At 38.4% G+C, this 26,698-nt stretch overlaps 3 protein-coding genes across 3 annotated transcripts; all 3 read left to right on the forward strand.

Annotated features, from left to right (window-relative positions):
• The first annotated feature begins 1,403 nt into the window (after positions 1–1,403).
• Positions 1,404–3,617, forward strand: LOC139136319 (tripartite motif-containing protein 2-like). Its single transcript, XM_070704044.1, has one exon. It carries the CDS (start codon positions 1,404–1,406, stop codon positions 3,615–3,617), a length of 2,214 nt encoding a protein of 737 aa, XP_070560145.1.
• A 7,928-nt stretch (positions 3,618–11,545) lies between these two features.
• On the forward strand, positions 11,546–13,744 carry LOC139136320 (tripartite motif-containing protein 2-like). Its single transcript, XM_070704045.1, has one exon. The coding sequence runs from the start codon at positions 11,546–11,548 to the stop codon at positions 13,742–13,744; it is 2,199 nt and encodes a 732-aa protein (XP_070560146.1).
• Positions 13,745–22,573: 8,829 nt separating this feature from the next.
• On the forward strand, positions 22,574–23,101 carry LOC139136322 (tripartite motif-containing protein 2-like). The gene has a single exon (XM_070704046.1). The coding sequence runs from the start codon at positions 22,574–22,576 to the stop codon at positions 23,099–23,101; it is 528 nt and encodes a 175-aa protein (XP_070560147.1).
• Positions 23,102–26,698: the final 3,597 nt, after the last annotated feature.

The following is a 26,698-nucleotide window of genomic DNA, read 5'->3' on the forward strand; positions in this document are numbered from 1 at the left end:
CCCTGGCCTTAGATCAGTTCATTACGAGTCTTTCTTTCTTTCGCTTTTGCATTTCAGGAACATTTTCCAATGTATTTGAGGAGTTTAGGTAATTCTCAAAGCTATCATGTAATCTTCTCTCATAATCCGCACTCCTTCATTGCCTCGCTGACTGAGCCATCAGTATGTCTTTGTCTTCAGTTGTTTGCAGACAGTGATATTATAGCAATAATCACAACATTTTATCTACCTTAGGGGATTCAAGATCAACGGGGAAGTTCAAGCTAGGCAAAACCTGCCCTTTTATACCACAGGAAATTGCTTTTTGTGTTAAAAACGGTTTGAAAAAAAGCGAAGTCTGGTATATGTTTTCCTTGACATGTCAGTACTGTATTGTTACCCGTACTCAAATATACCACGATGTCATAGCGAGAACAAAGGCTCGTATAAAATATTCGAGGACGAACTTGTGAACTTTAATTTGTTTAATCGATTAAGCATATACTGAAATAAAATTGATCATGCATGCTATGACCTCCCTTTAGATAGCCCCCCCCCCGTTTGCAGTTTATGACAAGAGCTGTAAAAGCCATAATTTTGGCAAATAGTGGTACTACTGTATCGTATTTATTCTGCCTATGTTTCTGTAAACAGAAAGGGGGGGGTGAAAGTTCAAGTGATTTTGATTGACATCTCTGTCCAACGTTTTTAACGCTTGTCATAATTGTAAGTGCTCGAAAAAATATGAAGAAATATAAAATTAAGCAATCTCAAGAAAACAACCTACTTCCTCAAAATATATTTTGCTTCATCGTAATCCACGCTTGATTTTTTTCGGCAGTTGGTTGGTTATGTTTGGCTATTTCTCTTTACAATACTTGCCACAGTGTTTAAGTAAATCCGCTTACACTTCCTGTATCCTTTGGGGGCTATATGGACTGTTACATGCTCAGACGTTTTTGAACATGATCCCTAGATCACCGATCCATCACTCATTTCTGAAAAAGGTGCTTGGGAATATTACGGTATAGGAATAATATGCACAGTTTTTTGCTTTTTAATGACTTTACATGTGTTTGAGTATCATATGAGAATCGTGTTTTACAGAACAAATATTATGAAATACGTTATGGCAAGGTACAGCTATTGCTGTCTGCAATAATGACTACCTCGTACTTAACCCTGCGTACAGGTCTGTGTGTTCCGCCGGGAACACACATACCTGTACGCAGGGCTACCTCGTACTCAACATCATTGAAGACTGTACTTTGAACCGTACCAAGCCCTGCTCTGAATCCAATGAAAATTTATGACCCGATTCTGTCGATCCCATGAAGCCTTGCTTCCCGGAACTATTGAAACACTGAACCGGTTTGAGTAACAACAAGTTTAATTCGTAGATCATTAGAAATATCGCGAACAAAATGGCGTCAAGTGGATCTCAACTAACCGAACAAATCGACGAGAATTTCCTACTCTGCGGCATCTGTTGTGAACGATATAAGAATCCCAAAATTCTGCCGTGTCTGCACAGCTTCTGTGAGCCTTGTCTGGGTAAGTTGGCAGAGGAGATGGGCGCCATTACCTGTCCAGTATGCCGTAGAGTTCATGAACTCACCGACGATGGCGTGGCAGGAATCCAGGTCAACATCTTCCTGAATGATTTAATCGCACTATTTGAAGAACAGAAGAGCGTAAACACTTCAAAGAAATGCGACGGGTGTGAACAAGGCGATGTGACAAAGTACTGTACCGTCTGTTCGTTTGATTTTTGCAGTATCTGCGCCACAGCACATGGTAAGCTTCCCGCAACGAAATCTCATCGCCTTCTCCGCTTTGATGAATATATGGCGGCAAAGTCCGCTGACCCAGCCTCGGTTCAGCCTCCTGTCTATTGTAACACACATCAAGATTACCAGGTCGAATTCCACTGTGATACCTGCAACACGACAATCTGTCTGAAGTGTGCTGCATTGGATCATTCGAAACCTGAACACCTTTACAGATGTATCAAAGACGCAGCAAAGGATTTCACAGAAAACTTACACGTAGTCATTGACAAAGTGAAAGTGAAAGAAAGTGAAGCCAACCATAGCAAATTCAAAGTGCAGCAAATGTTTGAGTCTCTGGAAAAGTGTTCCCAAAGAGAAGAGGAAAGCTTGAGAAAACACATCCGTCAAACCATTGATGAAATAACGCGTCTGATACAAGAAAATGGCAACAAATTACTGACAGAGTTGAAAGGAGAATACGAAAAACGAAAAGTTAACTTGACTGCACAATTGAAAGAACTAGGCATTGCTGAGAATGACCTGACAAGTACTCGTGAATATGTAGAGAAACTGGTGCATTATGGGAACGCTTCACAGCTAATGTCCGCAAAGAGGAGAATTGATCATCAAACAGAAGAATTGTTGAAAGTACAGACACAGGTAGAGCCAGTGGAAGACGACTACATGGAGTTTCAACAATGTAATGACTTCTGTAGGGATAAGAATCTTGGGACAATGAAATTCATTCCGACAGTGTACAAAGTTGACTTAGTCACTCCAACAGTTCGAGTTGGCGAAGATATCACATGTGCAATTAGAATCGCGAATGAACAAAGCCTAAACAAGGAAGAGGTATCACATCGTGTCCAAGCTGAAGCTGAGATAAAGACACCTGACGGTAACACACAGAAATTGGAAGTCAAGGACTATGAGAATGAAACATTAACTTTGAAAACACGTGTAGCGGTAGAGGGGCAACATGAATTGTCAGTGACAGTATGTAACAAATCAGTACAGGGATCACCAGTCAACATTAAGGTTATCGCTAGGAAATGGTTGATGTGTCATTTTGGGAAGAAAGGTTCAGGGATCTGTCAGTTTAGCTATTTACAGGGAATTACGATGATGAGAAACGGTGACGTGTTGGTTGCTGATCATGAAAATCAAAGATTACAAAGTTTTACTGTAAATGGCAGACATCGAAAGACATTCAAGTTTGTAAATATCAATAAGTTCAAACCCTATGATGCAGCTGTATCAGTGAATGGTAATGTCTTTACTACAGATGGTGAAAATCACCAGGTAATTGTCTGTAATGAGCATAGTAAACTAATCAGGCGTTTTGGAAAGGGTATGTTTTGCGACCCATTTGGAATCGCTGTCAATCCTGTCAATGGAAGGGTTTGTATTGTAGACAAGAATGCTAACTGTATTCATATTTACGATCAAGATGGCAATCATATCAAATCATTTGGTAGTATTGGAAGTCAGGAGGGTGAGTTTATGTATCCCCTCTTTGTATGTATTGGCAACACCGGCAATGTCTATGTATCAGACAGTAGTAACCATAGAATCCAAGTGTTCAATAGTGATGGTCAGTTCCTCTATACATTTGGCTCCCATGGAAGTGGTGATGGTCAGATGAACTATCCCCAGGGAGTAGCTGTGGATAAATACGACTTTATGTATGTGGCAGATTCAAGCAATAACAGAATTGTGAAATACGAATCGAATGGTAAATTTGTTTGCCGTATCGATGATGTAAGTGACGGTCTTAACCATCCTACCGGTGTCTGTGTCACTGACGATGACAGAGTTATAGTGGCTGATAACGGTAACAGCTGCATTAAAATTTTCAAGCAATAATTCTGATAGTAGGAGGTCATACGTTTCTAGCATGTTCTTTTGATGAGTGTAAACGATTCTTATATTTCATAAAAAGTTTCAAAGTTCGGTGGAGAATACAAAAAGAGAATAAGACTGACACATCTATCGAACTGCAAGCAAAGTAATAAAGTACAAAGTGATTTGTAGAACGATTAATACAATACTACAGGTCATTTTCTTTTGAGATTTGTTGAGTCATACATGAATTTGTCAGTACAAGTGTCTGTGTCATGGTAGTGTTTTTCTGAGATTTACTAGTGCATCGGTTTAAAGCACTTTTGATTTTTTTTCAATGATGTCGTTTTCAATGTCATCTACAGTTTTTTGTCCTACTGACAAAGCATGTTGGGATACACTGTGCTGAGCTCGTCAATGCAGCCGGTACATATTCCGACTGCCTTGTTATTGTTGACAACTTCTGATCTCGTCCGGACCGAGGATTAAACATAAACAATAACAGACTATTAATGGCGTTGTACACGTATCAACACTCTGTTGATACGCTAAAATATTCGGAACATGGGCGTGTATTTGTCATACAAACTTGAAAATAAAAGCAGCATAAACTCTTCAAAAGTTAAAGGTTGGGCTCTCCTTTTTATAATACATGTAATCAAGTGTCACTGGATGAGAATGACTTTAATAAACCCAATTACTGCGTTTTAAACAGTCGCTAAGTGTTTATTTTGTATTTCAGAGTTGATTTTATAAAATTGCATCATATTGTTTAAAAATTTTTACAAAGTACTATTTTAACATAATGACCGCAGGTAATTGTGTTTCTTATGACTTGGGTTTGTGTCGGACAGCGAGGATGTTTTTTGCAAACGAAAAAGTCAAAAACTGCTGAATAGAGCAAAACGAATCAGCAGTTAGATAGATATGGGAATTGCTGACCCTCTTTTTTAACTATTGATTTTAAGGGTCTTCTATATATGTATTTTCGGAAGGTACACCAATCCGGGCACCAATCCTGCATTTGACTGTTTTATGAGTTTTGGAACAAGAATTTGTGTTTGATGAATGCTATAGAAACATGCAGGATGCACTGAATGGAAGTATCAGAGATTTCCACGCTCTTGTGGTAACAAAATCGATAGAAAACAACATATTTAATGTTTTAGATTTCTCACATTTGTTATGACCCTGAGCATTTGTCACCTGACTTAGTCACATGACTAACTACTTGACCTAGTTATATGCGCATCGATTTCAAGACCAGATCTTTTTACGTACATGATATTGTGGTTGTATGGAAGACCGGTCACGACATGCGACATGCGACATGCGACTTCAAAACTGCGACCTGCGTCCCGCGAGTTTGAAACATGCGACCTGCGACTTCGGCATTTAGACCTAGGTATGGAAGACCGGTCACGACATGCGACATGCGACCTGCGACTTCAAAACTGCGACCTGCGTCCTGCGAGTTTGAAACATGCGACCTGCGACTTCGGCATTTAGACCTAGGTGTAACCTGCGACTTCACAACAGCGACCTGCGTGTTTGTCAAACTGCGACCTGCGACTTCACAACTGCGACATGCGACAACAACACGTAACGCTTCATGGTGTTTTCCTCAGTATTAGATTGGAGGCGTCTTGCGTGAACTTTAATCCTTTGAGCGCCACAGTCGATTTTTGTCCCCTTTATATAATAACCCCTGTCAATTTTTCTCCAATTTTTGCAAAAAATTTGGGAAAAACCTGTAGCCAATGAAATGTGATGTCGATTTGGTCCAAAATTATCAAAAAATTACAGAAAATTCATACAATTGGTAAAATTTTGCACTAAAATTTTGGTGGGAGAAAATTACAGCGCTCAAAGGATAAAACGTGGAAAGTGAGATTTAACGTTCAACATCGATCAATTAATAAGCCATTGCTTTCGCTTTGGTAAATCGTTCACCAAGTCTGGCAAAACTCAATTCATGTACACACCAGTTCACTCATTTTCATCTGGAGAGATAATTTTATGACGGAAATGTTGACAGTACGTGTTAATGCATGGAAAATAATATGCTACGTGACTAGGCATTTATATGTTTATATTATAATTTCAAATTATTTTAGATATTCTTCGTCTGCCTTACCTCGCTTCTTTCCTTATGTTATCGACAAACCTTTTGATTTTTAGATATCTCTGGTATTTATCCTCATTTCACTGTGGTATAACCATCTAGCTGTCTGTTTAATTCATCAGTTGTCCCCCCTGTATCATAACTGCGTCAGTGTCATTGCAAATCATTCGAATTTTCAGTTATTGTCGTTCATTTTCTAACATTTCCAATTTTGTTCCAATTCTCCAGTGATTGATCATCGGATGTTGCCATCTTTTCGTCTAATTTCATTTTTACTTTTCGTCAAAAAATCGAATTGATCCAACTTTTTGTTGATTTGGAAAAATAAAAATATTCTTACTGGTTAACTTCGGACTACATTTGTCTACACAAATAACATATGCAAAGTAAAAGCAGTTAAAATAATACTGATATTGACAGAAGTGCAATCCAAACATATTTGCTAACCATGAATAGCCAGTGACCGACTTTCTTTATAGATAACGCGAGTTAAAACTGTAAAACAGGACATAATTAAACCCTCCTACAATCCTATTTTCAGTGTTTAAGCCTAATATGTACATACTATAATATGTACATATTATTTTTTGTGTGTATATAATATTTTAGATCATGTAGGCAGAAAAGTTCCAGAAACTATTAAACACTGATGTAGACGTTTAAAACCTTATTGCTATTGCATTATTTCAGATCGGTTTGCCTTTCGTAAGAAGGAAAATAAATTTGTGCTCTTCGTTTGTGGAATTCTCTACCGTCACAGCTTCATGCACTTCTATCGCTGGTTGAATTCTTTCGCTGGCCGATTTTTGCGTAGGCCAGCGGTGCGAAAATAATGCTCTGGTCGCGAGAATGCGGTAAACCGGCTGTTTTAATATAGTGCAATGGTGTCCCTCGTGTTTTTCAGGCTCGTGTTCAGAGCAATGGTGCGAACAAATCAAGACTGATATCGCAGTTTGACAAACACGCAGGACGCAGGTCGCTGTTGTGAAGTCGCAGGTAAGGCCTACACCTTGGTCTAAATGCCGAAGTCGCAGGTCGTATGTTTCAAACTCGCAGGACGCAGGTCGCAGTTTTGAAGTCGCAGGTCGCATGTCGCATGTCGTGACCGGTCTTCCATATGTTGGTGATTTATAATTTAGTTCAAATATGGTCTATTAACCTGGAAATACGATTTGTCTGTGACTTTAGTTCACTTCTCACTGATAATGGAGATGGTTTGAAAGTGGACTGACCCACGCTACACTCGAACATTTTTTGTGTTCATGTGGTGTGAACCGTCCCGTGACTGTGATAACAGCATGAGACAACAAAAGACTTCCGGAAGATTTTTTATAAATGTCGCGTCTCAACACTATCTCACATCTGCTCACTTGCATCAAGTAAACATCCCTGAATCAATATACAGACTTCGACATTCACATTCCAGAGATTAAGTATTAACCACGTCATATGTTACAGTCTTTACTCTTAGACAATAAAGTAACCATTTTAAGGTCAGTCATCAAGCTTGCACCAGCATCTGTCACTGTGTTCTCACAGAAAATTACAGGGAACAAAAAATCGGTTGAGGAGTTTCTGTCCTTAAATAGGAGATATAATACAATTAAACCTGCTATGGATGGATTGCTCTCAAATGATCTGAAACACAAGTATTGTCCGTCAGCAACAAGTCTATGGCAAGATGTATGTAAAGTTCATGAACTTACAGAAGGTATGAGACAAAAAGTTGACCATGACTTTGATGCCCTACTTAATCGTCTTGGCAAAGGCGTTCACACCGAGGAAGGTATCCAAGTATTGCACACTGAGTAATTAAAACAATCAGCGTACAAAGACATTTAGCAGGATCATGTCAATTATTGTTTATTTGCATATTTGATGAATGTTTGTAATTACGGTGATATATCTAGAACTACTACAGCAAATTTGATGAAACTTGGTACAGATCTTTAGCTCCAATAATAGCGTACAAAGATATTTGGCAGTATCATGTTAATTCATTTTTAATTTATGTATTTGATGAACTTCCATATAAAGTGTGATATGTCAAGAAATGCTGCAGCAAATTTTGATGAAACTTAGTAAAGATGTTGATCTCAAAGAGTTGCAATAGCATGCAAAGTCATGTGGCAGTATCATGTCAATTAATTGTTGATTTGCATATATAAGGGAATGTTCGGTCCATTTTCATTTTTAACGAAGAACATGGAAACACATAAACAAACACAAAAACAAAAGTGGGCACCGAAACGAAAAAAAGGTCACAGCCATTCCCAGCACTGAAAATACCTCAAACAAATATGAAGTTCTCTGAAAATGCTCCCGTGTTACATTATATCTTGTGTATGTAATTTTCAAGTAAAATTTACACTTCCATGTTCTCTGACGACATTTCGACTTCCTATCATCATCCTCATGACGCAAAAGAGAGCAAGTCTGTTGTAATAATTTTTAGAGTGTTCCTTAAAATTTAATATGCAAATTATCAGTCATTTGATATGATAATATAATAAGTATTTGAATTATCATTGTGCTTAATAAGCGATATCAGATCTGTACCAACTTTCACCAGCATTCATGTTGAAATCATTGATACACTGTTTTAAAACTGCTGTCATGTTTGTATTTATCTAGCAATTTCTTAAAAGTTCTTTGATACATCTAACTTTGTTTGTTCAAGTTCTTTAAAGCGTATAAATAAGTAATTATTTTGTATGAAAGTGCCGTATGTCTCTAATTTTAAATATCACAAAATGTATTGTGTGATATTAATGTATGTTGCTCCGTCATACTGGGTTCTCTTGGAAAAAACAGAAAAGGATTAGGAACACCATTGGAACTAATTTGAGATAATTGGATGGTGAAGTATTTCGATTTAATCTACAAATGTTATCTCATCAGCTTTTCTTTTTGTATTACACACTTGTTTTTTAAGTAATTTGCAAAATTGCAACATTGAGCTATATGGCACCTAACACTTTTTAGAAATTTGCAAAATATGAAAATCTAATTATCCCAAATTAGTTCCAATCGTGTTTAGGATTTTTTTATGTTTTTCATATGAACTGCAGATTTTATAATGATTAGTACACTTAGTCAAACAGACATTATATCGACCTATATTTTGAATTGTCTTAAAAGTGACATATAAGCCCATTGGGCTGGGAGGTGTTAACCTTATGCTGAATTGATTTCTTTTTGAACCATTGATATCTCATGTCACTGTAATAAACTTAACTAACTAACTAACAAACTAACTATATTGGCTAAAATCCAGAGGCTCTGGTATATATCTCTGATGCATTAACGTTCCGCTCCCGAAAACTGTAACTGAATGATGCAATTCAAAGCTGGCATGATGCTTTGCAAAACAGACTTTTAAATATATCTCTGAGACTTATACGTGCCCGAAGGTCGCGCCAACCTTTGAAAAAATGTGAATGATGCAATTCATGCCTGGTACGTAATTCAAAAACACACTCACCCCCACATTTCTAAAATATGGTGACCCCCGTCAACAAAGTATAAAAACAACAAAACAAATAAACAGGGTGACCCCTCTTAATCCACGTTTCCCAAAGCTGAAGAAACTGACCAGTCCCAAACACCATTTGAATTAGTACCCCGGGATCAGGACATCATGGATCTTTCTTTCTTTCGCTTAAACATTTGAGGAACATTTTACTTTATATTTAAGGAGTTCAGGCAATTCTCAAAGCTATCTTACAATTTTTCTTACAGAATCCGCTCTCCTTCGATGCCTCGCTCAATGATAGATTAGTCAATATCTTCCACATACTACTCTTCAGTTTTCGCTGCACCGTCACGTTCATAGCAGACAGTGATAGAATATCATTAATGACAACATTTTATTTACCTTGGGGGATTCAAGGTCAATGGAGAAGTTAAAGTTTGGCAAAAGCGCCCCCTTACCACAAGATTTCGCTTTTTGCGCTAAAAAGTTTTACAAAAAGACGAAGTGAGATCGCGGTACTGTGTTGTAACCCTATACTCAAAGATGCCACGACGTCATTGTCAGATTAAAGACTCTAATGAAAATTGTAGGACATACTTGTGAACTTTGTGTTTCTGTAAAAGGACTTTGACAAAGTTAAAGAAGAATTAGACTACGCAGTTGTAGTTCAAATTACCTAACCACAACTTACACAAACAGGTGGCCATGTAACCGAAAATAAATGCTCAACGGTTTTACCAGCATAGTAGTTCTCATAGTCATTAACTCGTACGAGTTGCTTCCAGCCTGGAACCCATTCATATTTTAGGGACTTGTAGCATAGATGAAAAATTATGTAGGCCTATTATGATGATAAGAAAACGATTCTCCTCTATTTCTGAAGCCAATTATTCTGGTCGATAAAGCCCGCTGCACACGAGAGAAATTAGCTGAGCAAAACTTCATTCGAGGCTGTTTGCTCAGCTAATTTCTCTCGTGTGCAGCTGACTTAAACGCTTGCTTAGATCTACAGGATATATTTTCTGTATACATTTAATTTGGAACAGATTTGCCACATAGTCCAGATCAGATCAATATAAAATATCCGGTTGACAAGTGATTTGATATCTACAACCGTATTAAAATGGAAATATTGCCTAGGTAGGCCTAGTCTATCAAAATATCGGATCGTGAGACCAACTAAAATATTTATGTGTTTCCGATGAGGTATAAGCTTACCTGTGAAAAAGTTGGGTCGGACTGACTTTTTGAACTCCACTGTTTGTTCGCTGAGACGCATAAACTACTGTAAAATTAGAGAATCTACTTAAGTTTGTTTTCAATGCGGATAAAATGTTTTGGGTCGGTGGAGTTTTCTAGGTTAGGCCAAGTTAACGCATCACACATTTGTCTTCTGTTTGTTCTGAGAGGCAACGCTTGATGGGTCAATTTCAACGATTCGAAAATATTGAATACACATAAGGTGACTATTTTTTGCATTCCGATTGTAAAACACCGGGTTGAGGTTTAAGAATCAATGAAGCATACGATGAAATAAAGTTGATCATGCACGTACGACCTCCCTTGAGGTACTCACCCCACCCATCTCCACCCAAGATTTGCAGTTTGTGGCAGGACCCGTAAATTCATCTGCATGATTTTGGCAGATACTGAAGCTATTGTATCATAATTTTACATATTCTTTCTGTGAACTGAAAAGAGGACTGAGAATATAGTTGATTGACATCCCTGTTTAATCACGCTTCTCAAAATTGTAAATGTTCGCAAAAAATGAAATAATATAAAATCAACCAATGTCAATAAAACAACCTTCTTACTCAAAATATATTTTTGGCTTTGTAATTCACTTGGATTTGTTCGTCAATTACTTGGTTAAGTTTTGATATCGTTCCTTTAGAATATTTGCCACAGTGTTAAAGTCAATCCGTTTATACTTTCTGTATCCTTTGTTGGCTATATGGACTATTACATGCACAGACGTTTCTGAACATTATCCATAGATCACTGATTCATCACTCATTCCTGAAAACTAATGGGACGTGTTACTGTATACGCACAATTTTACGCCTTTAATAACTTAACATGTATTTTGGGTATCGTAGAAAATAACTTAACATGTATTTTTGGGTATCGTTGGGAATTATGTTTTATAGAACAAATACTGTGAACAACGTTGTTCTTAACATCATTGAAAACTGTACTTTGAACCGTACCAAGGCCTGCTTTGAACCCAATGAAAATTTGACCCCATTCTGTCGATCCCATGAGGCCTTGCTTCCCGGAACTACTGAAACACTGAACCAGTTTGAGTAACAACAAGCTGCGTAGATCATTTGAAATATCGTGAACAAAATGGCATCAAGTGGATCTCAACTACCCGAACAAATCGACGAGAATTTCCTACTCTGCGGGATCTGTTGTGAAAGATATAAGAATCCCAAAATTCTGCCGTGTCTGCACAGCTTCTGTGAGCCTTGTCTGGGTAAGTTGGCAGATGAGATGGGCGCCATTACCTGTCCAGTATGCCGTAGAGTTCATGAACTCACCGACGATGGCGTGGCAGGAATCCAGGTCAACATCTTCCTGAATGATTTAATCGCACTATTTGAAGAACAGAAGAGCGTAAACACTTCAAAGAAATGCGACGGGTGTGAACAAGGCGATGTGACAAAGCACTGTACCGTCTGTTCGTTTGATTTTTGCAGTAACTGCGCCACAACACACGGTAAGCTTCCCGCAACGAAATCTCATCGCCTGCTCCGCTTTGATGAATACATGGCGGCAAAGTCCAGTGACCCAGCCTCGGTTCAGCCTCCTGTCTATTGTAACACTCATCAAGATTACCAGGTCGAATTCTACTGTGATACCTGCAACGGGACGATCTGTCCGATGTGTGCTGCATTAGATCATCCTTTGACAAAACACCAGTACCGATGTGTCAAAGACGCGGCAAAGGAATTCACCAAAAACTTACACGTAGTCATTGACAAAGTGAAAGTGAAAGAAACTGAAGCCAACAATAGCAAACTCAAAGTGCAGCAAATATTTGAGTCTCTGGAAAAGTGCTTCCAAAGAGAAGAGGAAAGCTTGAGAAAACACATCCGTCAAACTATTGATGAAATAACGCGTCTGATACAAGAAAACGGCAACAAACTACTGACAGAGTTGAAAGGCGAATACGAAAAACGAAAAGTTAACTTGAATGCACAATTGAAAGAACTTGACATTGCTGAGAGTGACCTGACAAGTACTCGTGAATATGTTGAGAAACTGATGCATTATGGGAACGCTTCACAGCTAATGACTGCAAAGAAGGAGGTTGATCATCAAACAGAAGAATTGCTGAAAGTACAGACACAGGTAGAGCCAGTGGAAGACGACTACATGGAGTTTCAACAACGTGACGACTTCTGTAGGTGTAAAAGTCTTGGCACAATGAAGTTCATTCCGACGGTATACAAAGTGGACTCAGTCACTCCAACAGTTCGAGTTGGCGATGACATCACATGCAGCATTAGAAGCCTAAACAAGGAAGAGGTATCACATGGTGTCAAAGTTGAAGCTCAGATGAAGACACCTGACGGTAACACACAAAAAGTGGAAGTCAAGGACAATGAGAATGGAACAATGACTTTGAAAACACGTGTAGAGGTAGAGGGGGAACATGAATTGTCAGTGACAGTATGTAAGAAACCAGTAGAAGGATCACCGGTTAACATTAAGGTTATCGCTAAGAAAGGGTTGGTGTGTAAGTTTGGGGAGAAAGGTTCAGGGATCGGTCAGTTTAATAACATATATGGTATAACAATGATGAGAAACGGTGACGTGTTGGTTGCTGAGTATGGCAATCAAAGATTACAAAGTTTTACTGTAAATGGAAGACATCGGAAGATGTTCAAGTTTGCAAATGTCAGTAATTTCAAACCCTATGATGCAGCTGTATCAGTGAATGGTAATGTCTTTACTACAGATGCTTCAAAGAAGCAGATTATTGTCTGTGATGAGAATGGTGAACTAATCAGGTGTTTTGGAAAGGGTAAGATTAAGTTTCCGTTAGGTATCGCTATCAATGCTGTCAATGGAAGGGTTTATATTGTAGACCACTGGGCTCACTGTATTCACATTTACGATCAAGACGGCAATCATATCAAATCATTCGGTAGTAATGGAAGTCAGGGTGGTCAGTTTAGCTATCCCTGGTTTGTCTGTATTGACAACACCGGCAATGTCTATGTATCAGACAATAATAACCATAGAATCCAAGTGTTCAATGGTGATGGTCAGTTCCTCTATACATTTGGCTCCCCTGGAAGTGGTGATGGTCAGATGAACTCTCCCCAGGGAGTTGCTGTGGACAAACACGGCTATGTGTATGTCGCAGATAACAACAATAACAGAATTGTGAAATACGAATCGAATGGTAAATTTGTTTGCCGTATCGATGATGTAAGTGACGGTCTTAACTATCCTATGGGTGTCTGTGTCACTGACGATGACAGAGTTATAGTGGCTGATAACGGTAACAGTTGCATTAAAGTTTTCACGCAATAATTCTGCCAGTAGGAGGTTGTATGGCTTGTTATAGCATGTTCTCTTGATGAGTGTAAACGGTTCCTATATTTCATAAAATATTTCAAGGTTCGGTGGAGAATAAAACTTTAACATCCATCAATCGGCAATCAAAATAACAAAATACAAAGTGTTTTGTAGAACGATTAAAAAAGTACCACAGGGATTAAAATTACTTTCAAGTTTCAAATTTGTTGAGTGACACATGATATTGTCAGTACAACTAAATGTCTGTTCCGTGGCAATGTTTTTCTGAAATTTACTAGTGTATCGGTTCAAAGAGCCAGTATCTGTAACTTTTGATGTTATTTTTTCAATAATCGTTTTTAAATGTCAACTACATTTTCATGTTTACTCAAAACGTTCCAAGGCTTGCCGTTCACTTCGCTGAAGAAAATACAACCCTTTTCAGAATTAGAGCGCGAAGCCACTGCAGTGAACTGCAATAAAACTGCTCACACTAATTAGTTTCAGCTGTAGCCAGCTGGCAAAGTCGACAACATTGTATGTCCCATGCAGACAGTTTGTCTGGGGAAGTTGACATAAAAAAGATTTGTCAATGGTAATGTTACATTGTATCTTAATCTGAACACAGGGTGCCAATCGTAAACTCTCATTTACAACTCGAGCCTCAGACAGAGCTAGTTTTGCCTTTGTACAAGCAGACTTTTTGGTCTTTATCAAGTAGCCTTGTTCAACACCAAAGTTGCCACGGCTACAGCTGAAACTAATTAGCGTAAGCAGTTTTATTGCAGTTCACTGCAGTGGCTTCGCGCTCTAATTCTGAAAAGGGTTGTAAAGCATTTTGCATTTAACACAGGAAACCAGGGGATGAATATACGTTTGAACTTGAACTTTATAATAGTCATTTATTTTTGGCGACCATGTTATTTTAAAGATGGAGTTACGGCGCAAAATTACAAGCCTGCACTTTCGGTGGTAGCATGTGCTCTTGATATCATGTTGGACGAACGAGTACAATAGAGACATTGCTCAGTTATGTTTCTGTAATTGTAGTTGTAAATGAATTATGAATGGTCAAAGTACCCTTTTATTGTATAAGTATTGTAACTCAACTTGTGTGTCAAATTTTTCTCATGATTTAGACCAAGCCTCCGGCAATAAAGAGGTGAAGAAACTACTCTGGACATTTTCGTGTTTCATTATAGACCTTTTGTCAATGTTTCATCTATTAGCAAGTTCAGTACCTACAACACTTATTTGCTCGGCTTCTACACATCAAAGTTGACGAGTGTAACATTAAATGTTATCAAATATTGTGACTTTCTGTTTTAGGAAGATTAGTGACATGTGCAGGCACATGGATATACAAAGACGTAAGGTGTAGCATAGCACCGTGTAAATGCATATACATAAGAGCATCGCCGACAGAATCGAAGGATGTATTAGGGGAAGTAAACAAGACTGTCCGAGAAAATGGTGTGCGCAAGCCCTGTATTGGCAGACGGGTGGGCAATATCGCAATTTTTATCGTATCAGCAGGCAAATAAAAACGGATGGACAATTTTTCAATAATCAGTAAGTGGAGAGTTAACTTTTACTCAGCGGATGTCTTTGAATAAAGCCCAGCAAGTGGACAGGGAGAGGGATTTGAGTGTTTTCGGGGATTTGACGATGGAGAGGGTAAACTCTTGTGACGGAGACAGAGCATGTGGTATCTTTTGTAGAAGGCATGCAGAGGCTGTAGGGAGTTTGTTATAGGGAGAGGGTCAACCGGAAGCTAAATTTGGCGGCAGAGAGCGAGTGGGAAGAGGGGACTGTGATGGGTGGCCGAGGGGAATTTTTCAAGTATTAGCGGGAGGTCAGTTTTGAACAGCTTTCGTCCTTTCCACAGAACATTGTTCAGAAAGTATATGAATATACAACTGCGTTTCCAGTGGTAATTTCTCAAATTTGACTGGTTTTCTGTCCCAAATATACTATATTCTTGTCGTGAACAGTAATGTATACTAAGGGACTGGTCAGTTTTCTTCGGCCTGGGGGGTGGGCGGTGGATTCATGGGGTGGGGTCACCCTGTTTTTGACTTTGGTGATGGGGGGGAATTTTGACACAGGCTCATCATTGCCTAAAATGCTAGTGTCAGCCACAAATTTATCATTCAGTTGTATTTTTCGGCGCGCCCTTCGGGCGCGTAACTTCAATAATCAGTCATATTTTTCAGCACGCCCAACTTAACATATCAAGCATACATACATCAGAGATATCTGTATGTTCAATATTTTTCAGCGTGCTCTTCAAGCTCATTACTTTAATATATCAGACATTTTTCAGCATGCCCTTCAGGTGCATGACTTTAATATACAAGGCATATATATCAGAGATATCAGGATGTTTCATATTTTCGGCGCGCCCTTCGGCGCCATACTTTAATAAATCAGAGATATCTTGATGTTTGTTGAGTGAAAGTGTACCATTATGAAATCTGCATTTCATATGAAAAGGATGACAAATTCCTGATACTTTTCTGTTCTCTCTATGAGAATTCAGTATGAGAAAGCAACATGCACAAATATTTCACAATATATATTTGATACAGTGACTTATTTTAGAGATAGAAAATGACAAGATATCATTCCTTTCATTGATGCAATTATTTTCCTTTGTGTCTCAGGTTTTCTGTTGAAAGATGCTTTTTTATGACCAAAATAACAGTTAAAAAGGCAGTTTTTGTCATTATTAGCTGTGCTTTATGGTTTCAATGTTACAAGAAAAGGTCCTCTCAGACACTGTACACATCAGATTTGGCTAAAAAGCTCTCTATGGCTCCTCAGGAGATTTAATTGGATGGTTGGCAAGTCTTAACACCCATCAAAGTTTTTGATTCACTGCTTTTTCCTCTTTGATATTAATGATTGACATCCATTTCTGTACAACAGTTCAGGACATCTGGTTAAGCATAGAAAGTGTGAAATACATTCACAGCTCATTCAAAATGCAGCTCATTCAGAGATTGACACTTTGAAATTCCTATCTTACAACTGACATGTCAACAATTCTTTAAAACATAGAATGACTATTTAAAATATAAATATATGTAAAATGAAAAATAAATTATATATATATATATATATATATATATATATATATATATATATATATATATATGTATATATATATTATATTATATTATATGTCCACCTTTTGTTTTACCTATGTCGCGCCCCGGGGGGGGGTCACCCTATTTTCGAAATTTGGAATGGGGGGGGTCACCCTGTTTTCAAAATTTAGAATAGGGGGGTCAGCCACTTTTTGACGTCGGCCAAAAATAATCCACCGCCCCCCCCCCCGCCGAAGAAACTGACCAGTCCCTCAATGAATTCTTCGAGTAAAATACGAGTTTCGGACTGTCCGTGGTTGGTAGCTTATGCAATTTCAGAGAGAGAGAGAGAGAGAGAGAGAGAGAGAGAGAGAGAGAGAGAGAGAGAGAGAGAGAGAGAGAGAGAGAGAGAGAGAGAGAGAGAGAGAGAGAGTCTTCATGATTTAAAATGCCCTGTTTCACTTCGTTTTGTAGGCGGTTTACTGAATGAAGTTTACCAAGATAGCCATGATCCATTCTATTTCTATAATTAGTACTGACATGAACGGCGATAACATGTCACCTTTATGTTCTATCTGATATACTGTATTCCACAAATTTAAATGCCTTGAAAAGTTATTGAAGATGTTTAATCACCACATATATTCATTTTAACATCAGTAAATTTCCTTCGAAGGCTGTAAAATACCACTTTCAAAAACCTGGACTAACGCTCGCCATTTCAACCACTAGGGTCTTGTCGATTGAAAACGATTAACGCAATGACCTCTTAGCTTTGGAAGTGTTCAATTTCGCAATGTAATCACTTACACAGGGAAGCAATCAATTGGTGCTTTATTTTCGTTTTATAGCGAAAATTACACCAAAATACCTGAATATCTGTTCTAAGGATTTTAAACACTCACATTGTCTTTGTCACAGATGGTAATTCGTTCAAAAGAAATGTAACTTATGTTTGTGTTTTAAATATTTTTGTTTTATATTTAAAATGCTCTTTTGTTCTTCCCAAGAATACACAGAATTATGCAAAGTTTCCAAATGGCCTCCTTTACGCAATCGTAGGAAGTTTTCTTTCTTAGTTTTCATACAAACTTGACCGTGTTTACGACCAGCCTTACCGGAAATTTGCGTCCTAGAAATCCGCTTTCTAGGGTGATTATGACCACCAAGGATATATAGTGTCACGACACGCATTTCTGCGAGTCAATCTACTGTCTTCATTAAATAATGTACGGTGCGATAAGAAAACAGTTTTGAATGTTCTGAACGGACATGTTCTGAACGGACATGAAGTGGCGCTACTTTGTACTTTGTAGACAAGTGATATAAAGTGACCGTGAATATTGTATACGAGATGTATACGATCAATATAACAACTCGATCAATATAACCAACACCAAAGGGTCAGATTCCAGTCTATATTGTCTACCGTCCAAGAAAGTTATTATTTCATGAGGAAGCCCTCAATAATATATCAAGTTTCTGATATGGTTATTTCTTAGAAAGTTATTTGCAGGTATTTGCATATTTAGAGCCATGGTAGTCACGTGATCAATATCTCAGAAGTGATTGGACCAAATCTGCTGAAAATAAATATAGAGGACATAGGACAGATGATGCACACTGATTGAGGGAAAAGAATACGAGTAGAAGATTTATCCAGTATTATAGACGAAATATTCATACGTCTATTCTTTTATGCAACCAGAGAAATGTCTGTATCCCTTTTCCTTCAATCATTGTCAACATATTAGCCCCGTCTTTGATGATTCATTACGAGCACAACGTAAACGTCGCATATATGAAGCTGTTCCCTCGGTCACATGACTACTTTGACTCCCAAATATGTAAATGTTCGTCAGTAGATTACTGAAAGTCAAAACACAAGAAATTCTCATTTAGTAATTTATTTTCGACTTCAAATTACTTTAACTGACGCAAATTTCGAAAGTGAAGTTCATAAAGTGTAGAGCTTTACCCTGAAAGAACAGAAAGCTCGATTGTTAGCAAATTTTCTCTAATCTTACGAAGGAGAAAGGTCTGCTACTTTTTAGTCAATGTCATCAGCAACCGAAAAATTGCGATTGGACCCTGTTTGATGATCAACTCCCATCTTTGCAGACATTAGTTGTGTAGCGTTCCCATAGTGCATCAGTTTCTCAACATATTCACCACTACTTGTCTTGGTATGCAAACTGAACTGTTCGTGCAAGCAGCACTGTCTTGGCGGGCATGTAGTTTTTCCCGTCTTACTCGTGGAATAAAGACCCCTTTTGCTAGGTTACAGGGCCTTCGCCATGTGTCTAACCACAATGACTGTCCGTTATACTGTACCTTTGCACATAAAACACCTCCGGCGACAAATTCTCGAAAGTGTCTGGTTTGCTGTCCTTAACATATTCATCAAAATTCTAAAAATCATAACACTAACACGAGTATTTATGAGTCTACTTCGTTTTTTCATTCAGTTACTACACTGAGAAGACGACAAATAAAAGTTTAATTTATTTTCTGATAATATTTTCGGGCACAGAATCTCTATGAGTAAAGTTACAGTCATCAAATGGTCGGCGTAAATCTCAAGATTTTCAGAAACAAATCACGACAACAAGGGTGAATTGACAGGCATGTGGAATGAAAATTTATTCGTGTTCTAACCTAAACAGGCCTAAGGTATCTTAGTTATGTGGTATCTCGATGGAAACACTAGCAGCTATATCATGAAAATGTGCTTGATATGCGAAGCACTGAAATTGAAGTCATACAGCTTACTTTGGTCTTCATGCGTCAGTCACTTGTGGATGCGATAGTCTGCTCTATTGATGTTTAGTGCAAATATAGAGGTTATTACTATGTATTTACACAAAGGTAATATTTTGGAACTATTTGTACTCCGTATTCACTTCTGAAGGCACAGAATGAAGTTAGGGTACATCACGGGTAGCGACACGCACATTTGTTTATTATTTATACATTTAAAAAAATCACCGCAAAGGCCTTAGGCTGCATTCATAAACACCTCTGTAGGGGGATTGACGGGGGATTTGAGAATATCAAGGGCTTAGGGGACGTGAAGAGGGGAACTCTAAACGAAACTCTCTAATTGATATGAATGAATTATGAGTTGGGCGGGTTGGGTTGTCCATTTATAGCTGTAACTTTTGGCTATCTTTTGCTGGTTTTGTCTTGTGTATCTATTTCAGTTTCTTGTTCTCCTCGAACTCCAAGAAGCGTGATGAAAAGTCCCATTTTTTACTCATCAACAATATCTATCAGCATATCTATCATTTCACTGTTTGCACCATGTCGTAGAGAACAATTACAAATCATTTACAGTGAAGCTGAAGAGCTCATTGTCCTTGATTTAAGCAAATGCTACACGAAAGCCCCAAAACACTATATTATGAAGGATTGTCGGTACATGTACTCTTTTCGAATCGTGGGCAACTGTTTCACTCGCAAAGGTCAATACTTCACTCTGTTGATAGACTTCCTGTGAATGAATGTTGGATGAAGATTATTGTATTTTATCTTCCTCCGAGGATGGGTCACCAAAAGCAATCCTCATGTTTATTGGGATGACGTTATTCTGAGATAACAACAGTATATAAACTTGCTGACTGTCATTAATGTAACCCGGGCGCTGAGACGGTGCAATGTTTATTGGTTGTTGTTGTGCCAGATCTCAGAACCTGAGGACTGATGGGTAACTACAGCTAACAACTATCGCACCTAAGAAAAACAAAACAAAACAAAAACAACATACAAACATAAAGGGGCTACAATTACCGCGGCACGCTGACCTTGCTTGGTCACATCTGGATGCCTCCGTGCACAACAAAGCATAGTAAGGACAAACGTCTTCTTACGGTGATTTAGCAAAATTTCATTTGGGTGGCATGCTACTTCTGATATCAATGAAAACTACAGACTGCAGGAACTTTGGTCTCTCTGAGACTGCACATTTAGAATCAACGAATGAGGAACCAGACTGGATGGTAGCAAACACACACACATACACACACACACACACACACACACACACACAGATGTAATAAAACTTACTTAATTTATACTGCGTATCAAGCAAAGAAAATATTACCCAGAATATCTCACTGTTTATATTCACAAATAACATCAGTGGAATAAGTACCTTGACGTGGGATCAGTACAATGTGAGTCTTTCTTTCTTTCGCTTTTGCATTTCAGGAACATTTTCCTATGTATTTGAGAAGTACCGGTAATTCCCAAAGCTATCATATAATCTTCTCTCAGAATCCGATCTCCTTCGTTGCCTCGCTGACTGAGCCATCATATGTCTTTGTCTTCAGTTGTTGGCTGTACCGCCGAGACAAGTTCACAGCAGACAGTGATATTATAGCAATAATCACAGCATTTTATCTACCTTAGGAGATTCAAGAACAATAGGGAAGTTCAAGCTTGGCTAAACCAGCCCTTTTATACCACAGGGCATTGCTTTTCCTGTTAGAAACGCTTTGAAATATGTTTTCCGTGACGTGGCAGTACTGTATTGTTACTGTACTCAAAGACACCACGATGTCATAGCGAGAACAAGGCTCGTATAAAATATTCGAGGACGAACTTGTGAACTTTAATTTTTTTAATCGATTAAAGGTATACCGTCACCTTTAATCTAAATATGCCCATATATGGTCAAAGGGGCGTTCCTTGGTATTCAAAATGCCTATGTGATGGCGCTGTTTTTAAAAAGCGGCCATCCGCTTAAAATCTGTGATTGGTTAGATTTTCTCTTTCCATAGTAACAGTGGCAAAATTGGAACAGGTGACAGTATACCTTTAAGCATATACTGAAATAAAATTGATCATGCATGCTATGACCTCCCTTTAGATAGCCCCCTAGAAGTTTGCAGTTTATGACAAGAGCTGTAAAAGCCATAATCTTGGCAAATAGTGGTACTACTGTATCGTATTTTTTCTGCCTATTGTTTCTGTAAACAGAAAGGGGGGGGGGAAAGTTTAAGTGATTTTGATTGACATCTCTGTCCAACGTTTTTTACGCTTGTCATAGTTGTAAGTGCTCGAAAAAAATTTGAATAAGTATAAAATCAAGCAATCTCAAGAAAACAACCCACTTCCTCAAAATATATTTTTGCTTCATCGTAATCCACGCTTGGTTTTGTTCGGCAGTTGGTTGGTTATGTTTGGCTATTTCTCTTTACAATACTTTGCCACAGTGTTTAAGTAGATCCGCTTACACGTTCTGTATCCTTTCGGGGATATATGGACTATTACATGCTCAGACGTTTTTCTGAACATGATCTCTAGATCACCGATCCATCACTCATTCCTGAAAAAGGTGCTTGGGAATATTACGGTATAGGAATAATATGCACAGTTTTTTGCTTTTTAATGACTTTACATGTGTTTGAGTATCATATGAGAATCGTGTTTTACAGAACAAATATTACGAAATACGTTATGGAAAGGTACAGCTATTGCTGTCTGCAATAATGACTACCTCGTACTTAGCTCTGCGTACAGGTCTGTGTGTTCACGCCGGGAACACAGAGACCTGTACGCAGGGCTACCTCGTACTCAACATCATTGAAAACTGTACTTTGAACCGTACCAAGCCCTGCTTTGAACCCAATGAAAATTTATGACCCAATTCTGTCGATCCCATGAAGCCTTGCTTCCCGGAACTACTGAAACACTGAACCGGTTTGAGTAACAACAAGCTGCGTAGATCATTTGAAATATCGTGAACAAAATGGCGTCAAGTGGATCTCAACTACCCGAACAAATCGACGAGAATTTCCTACTCTGCGGGATCTGTTGTGAACGATATAAGAATCCCAAAATTCTGCCGTGTCTGCACAGCTTCTGTGAGCCTTGTCTGGGTAAGTTGGCAGATGAGATGGGCGCCATTACCTGTCCAGTATGCCGTATGCTGTCTCATCGCCTCCTCCGCTTTCATGAATATATGGCGGCAAAGTCCTCTGACCCAGCCTCGGTTCAGCCTCCTGTCTATTGTAACACACATCAAGATTACCAGGTCGAATTCTATTGCGATACCTGCAACAGTACGATCTGTCTGAAGTGTACTGCATTTGACCATTCGAAACCTGAACACCTTTACAGATTTGTCAAAGACGCGGCAAAGGAATTCACCAAAAACTTACACGTAGTCATTGACAAAGTGAAAGTGAAAGAAAGTGAAGCCAACAATAGCAAACTCAAAGTGCAGCAAATAGTTGAATCTCTAGCAAAGTGCTTCAAAGAGAAGAGGAAAGCTTGAGAAAACACATCCGTCAAACCGTTGATGAAATAACGCGTCTGATACAAGAAAATGGCAACAAACTACTGACAGAGTTGAAAGGTGAATACGAAAAACGAAAAGTTAACTTGACTGCACAATTGAAAGAACTTGACATCGCTGAGAATGACCTGACAAGTACTCGTGAATATGTTGAGAAACTGATGCATTATGGGAACGCTTCACAGCTAATGTCTGCAAAGAGGAGAGTTGATCATCAAACAGAAGAATTGCTGAAAGTACAGACACAGGTAGAGCCAGTGGAAGACGACTACATGGAGTTTCGACCACGTGACGACTTCTGTAGGGGGAGGAGTCTTGGGACAATAAAATTCATTCCGACGGTGTACAAAGTGGATTCAGTCACTCCAACAGTTCGAGTTGGCGAAGATATCACGTGCACCATTCGAAGCGCGAATGAATCAAACCTAAACAATGAAGAGGTAGGCCTATCACGTCTTGTCAAAGTTGAAGCTGTGATGAAGACACCTGACGGTAACACAGAGAAAGTGGAAGTCAAGGACAATGAGAATGGAACAATGACTTTGAAAACACGTGTAGAGGTAGAGGGGGAACATGAATCCAAGTGTTCAATGGTGATTGTCAGTTCCTTTGTACATTTGGCTCCCTTGGAAGTGGTGATGGTCAAATGAACTGGCCCCGGGGAGTTGCTGTTGACAAACACGGCTATGTGTATGTCGCAGATTCCAACAACAATAGCATTGTGAATACGAATCGAATGGTAAATTTGTTTGCCGTATCGATGAAGTAAGTGACGGTCTTAACCGTCCTACCGGTGTCTGTGTCACTGACGATGACAGAGTTATAGTGGCTGATAGAGGTAACAGTTGCGTTAAAGTTTTCACGCAATAATTCTGATAGTAAGAGGTTATATGATTTGTTATAGCATGTTCTCTTGATGAGTGTAAACGGTTCCTATATTTCATAAAATATTTCAAGGTTCGGTGGAGAATAAAACTTGAACATCCATCAAACGGCAAGCAAAGTAACATACAAAGCGATTTGTAGAACGATTAATACAGTACCACAGGGATTAAAATTACTTTCAAGTTTCTAATTTGTTGAGTGACACATGATATTGTCAGTACAACTAAATGTCTGATCGTGGCAATGTTTTTTTGAAATGTACTAGTGCATTGGTTAAAGAGCCAGTATCTGTAACTTTTGATGTTATTTTTTCAATAATCGTTTTAAATGTCAACTACATTTTCATTTTCTACTCATAAAGTTCCAAGGCTTGCCGTTCACTCCGTTGAAGTAAAGAAAATGACGTATTTTGCATTTAACACAGGAAACCAGTGGACGAATATACGGTTGAACTTGAACTTGATAATAGTCATTCATTTTTGACGACGATGTTTATTTTAAAGATGGAGTTACGGCGCAAATTACAAGCCTGCACTTTCAGTGGTACCATGCATGTGATCTTGATATCATGTGTGACGAACAAGTACAAATACAAACATTGCTCAGTTAGATTTCTGTGATTGTGTAGTTGTAAAATAAATTAGTGAATTGTGATAGTGCCATTTATCTGACTTTCTCCTAATTTATAAATCACGTGAACAAACTTTTCTTTCGCTTTGGTGAGACAATCTACTGTGCGCTTCACCATTGGTATGACGTGTCCACTACTGTACGTAAGTACCCCAAGCGGTGGCTGCGAATAGCCTCATTGCCGAAGAGCTTTAGAAAAGTATCCTACCTCAATGAGGTAGAAGAACGATATCACGAAGTTTTTATTTTCAAATTTTAAAATTCAATAAGATTCTGTGACGTTTAACCTTTTATGCTACTGAATTTGACTTCAGTTTATTTCTCTGAGTTCTTTAAATGTTGTAAAATTAAATCTATGTCATTATAGATATATGAGATTTGAAGTAAACACGATTTGAACTAATTTGGGATAATCGGATTTTCATATATTGCAAATTTCTCAATATTGTTAGGTGCCATATAGCTGAATGTTGCAATATCGCAAATTACTCTTACACTTGTAAAAACAAGTGTGTAACATAAAAAGAAAAGCAGATACGATAACATTTGTAGATTAAATGGACATCACTTCACCATCCAATTATACCAAATTAGTTCCAATCGTGTTAGTATTGTAAAATTTTTTATTGTCAATTTTTTCTTATGATTTAGACCAAGTCTGCGGCAATAAAGAGGTGAAGAAACTATTCTGGACATTTTCGTGTTTCATTATAGACCTTTTGTCAATGGTTTCATCTATTAGCAAGTTCAGTACCTACAACACTTATTTGCTCGGCTTCTACAGATCAAAGTTGACGAGTGTAACATTAAATGTTATCAAATCGTGTGACTTTCTGTTTAGGAAGATTAGTGACATGTGCAGGCACATGGATATACAAAGACGTAAGGTGTAGCATAGCACCGTGTAAATGCATATACAGAGCATCGCCGACAGAATCGAAGGATGTATTAGGGGAAGTAAACAAGACTGTCCGAGAAAATGGTGTGCGCAAGCCCTGTATTGGCAGACGGGTGGGCAATATCGCAATTTTTATCGTATCAGCAGGCAAATAAAAACGGATGGACAATTTTTCAATAATCAGTAAGTGGAGAGTTAACTTTTGCTCAGCGGATGTCTTTGAATAAAGCCCAGCAAGTGGACAGGGAGAGGGATTTGAGTGTTTTCGGAGATTTGACGATGGAGAGGGTAAACTCTTGTGACGGAGACAGAGCATGTGGTATCTTTTAATCTTTTGCAGAAGGCATGCAGAGGCTGTAGGGAGTTTGTTATAGGGAGAGGGTCAACCGGAAGCTAAATTTGGCGGCAGAGAGCGAGTGGGAAGAGGGGACTGTGATGGGTGGCCGAGGGGAATTTTTCAAGTATTAGCGGGAGGTCAGTTTTGAACAGCTTTCGTCCTTTCCACAGAACATTGTTCAGAAAGTATATGAATATGCAACTACGTTTCCAGTGGTAATTTTTCAAATTTGACTGGTTTTCTGTCCCCAATATACTATATTCTTGTCGTGAACAGTATTTCACTTTTTGTTTGTTCCTTCTTTACAGTAGTCACATTTCTACTATAGACTTTACATTCTACCAAACCGTAGCTGCATTGTCTAATATACGTTACTTATCTGCGTATTTCTTGTCATATACCTTTACCGTGTACAGCAAAATGTAATTTTCGTCCCCCTTTTTCCATTGTGTCTGTATAGCCTCTGATAAAGGTCGTCCGTGTACGTCCGAAACCATAGGAAAAATAAACACCTATTGTACAGAAGTAGACGGGTTTTGTCTAATGTTTTTCATACTTCATGTAAACTTTTTACTTTAAATATCTTATGTTGCGATAAGAAAACAGTTCTGAAGGGACATTAAGTGGAGCGATGTTGTACTTTGTAGACTAGTGATATAAAGTGACCGTGAAGTGTGCATACGAGATGTATAAGTAAGGGTCTGTGATTGCTTATGACATACTGGCTTCCATCCACTCGATCAATATAACAAACACCCAAAGGCCAGATTCCAGTCTATATTGTCTACTGTCCAAGAATGTTATTATTTCATGAGGAAGCCTTCAA

This window comes from Ptychodera flava, chromosome 7 (assembly GCF_041260155.1).
Source record: "Ptychodera flava strain L36383 chromosome 7, AS_Pfla_20210202, whole genome shotgun sequence".
In the NCBI taxonomy this organism is placed as follows: domain Eukaryota; kingdom Metazoa; phylum Hemichordata; class Enteropneusta; family Ptychoderidae; genus Ptychodera; species Ptychodera flava.

Bases quoted from the DNA above. Each gene is read 5' to 3' on its own strand.
- LOC139136319 (XM_070704044.1), top strand. From the start codon at position 1,404: ATGGCGTCAAGTGGATCTCAACTAACCGAACAAATCGACGAGAATTTC.
- LOC139136320 (XM_070704045.1), top strand. From the start codon at position 11,546: ATGGCATCAAGTGGATCTCAACTACCCGAACAAATCGACGAGAATTTC.
- LOC139136322 (XM_070704046.1), top strand. From the start codon at position 22,574: ATGGCGTCAAGTGGATCTCAACTACCCGAACAAATCGACGAGAATTTC.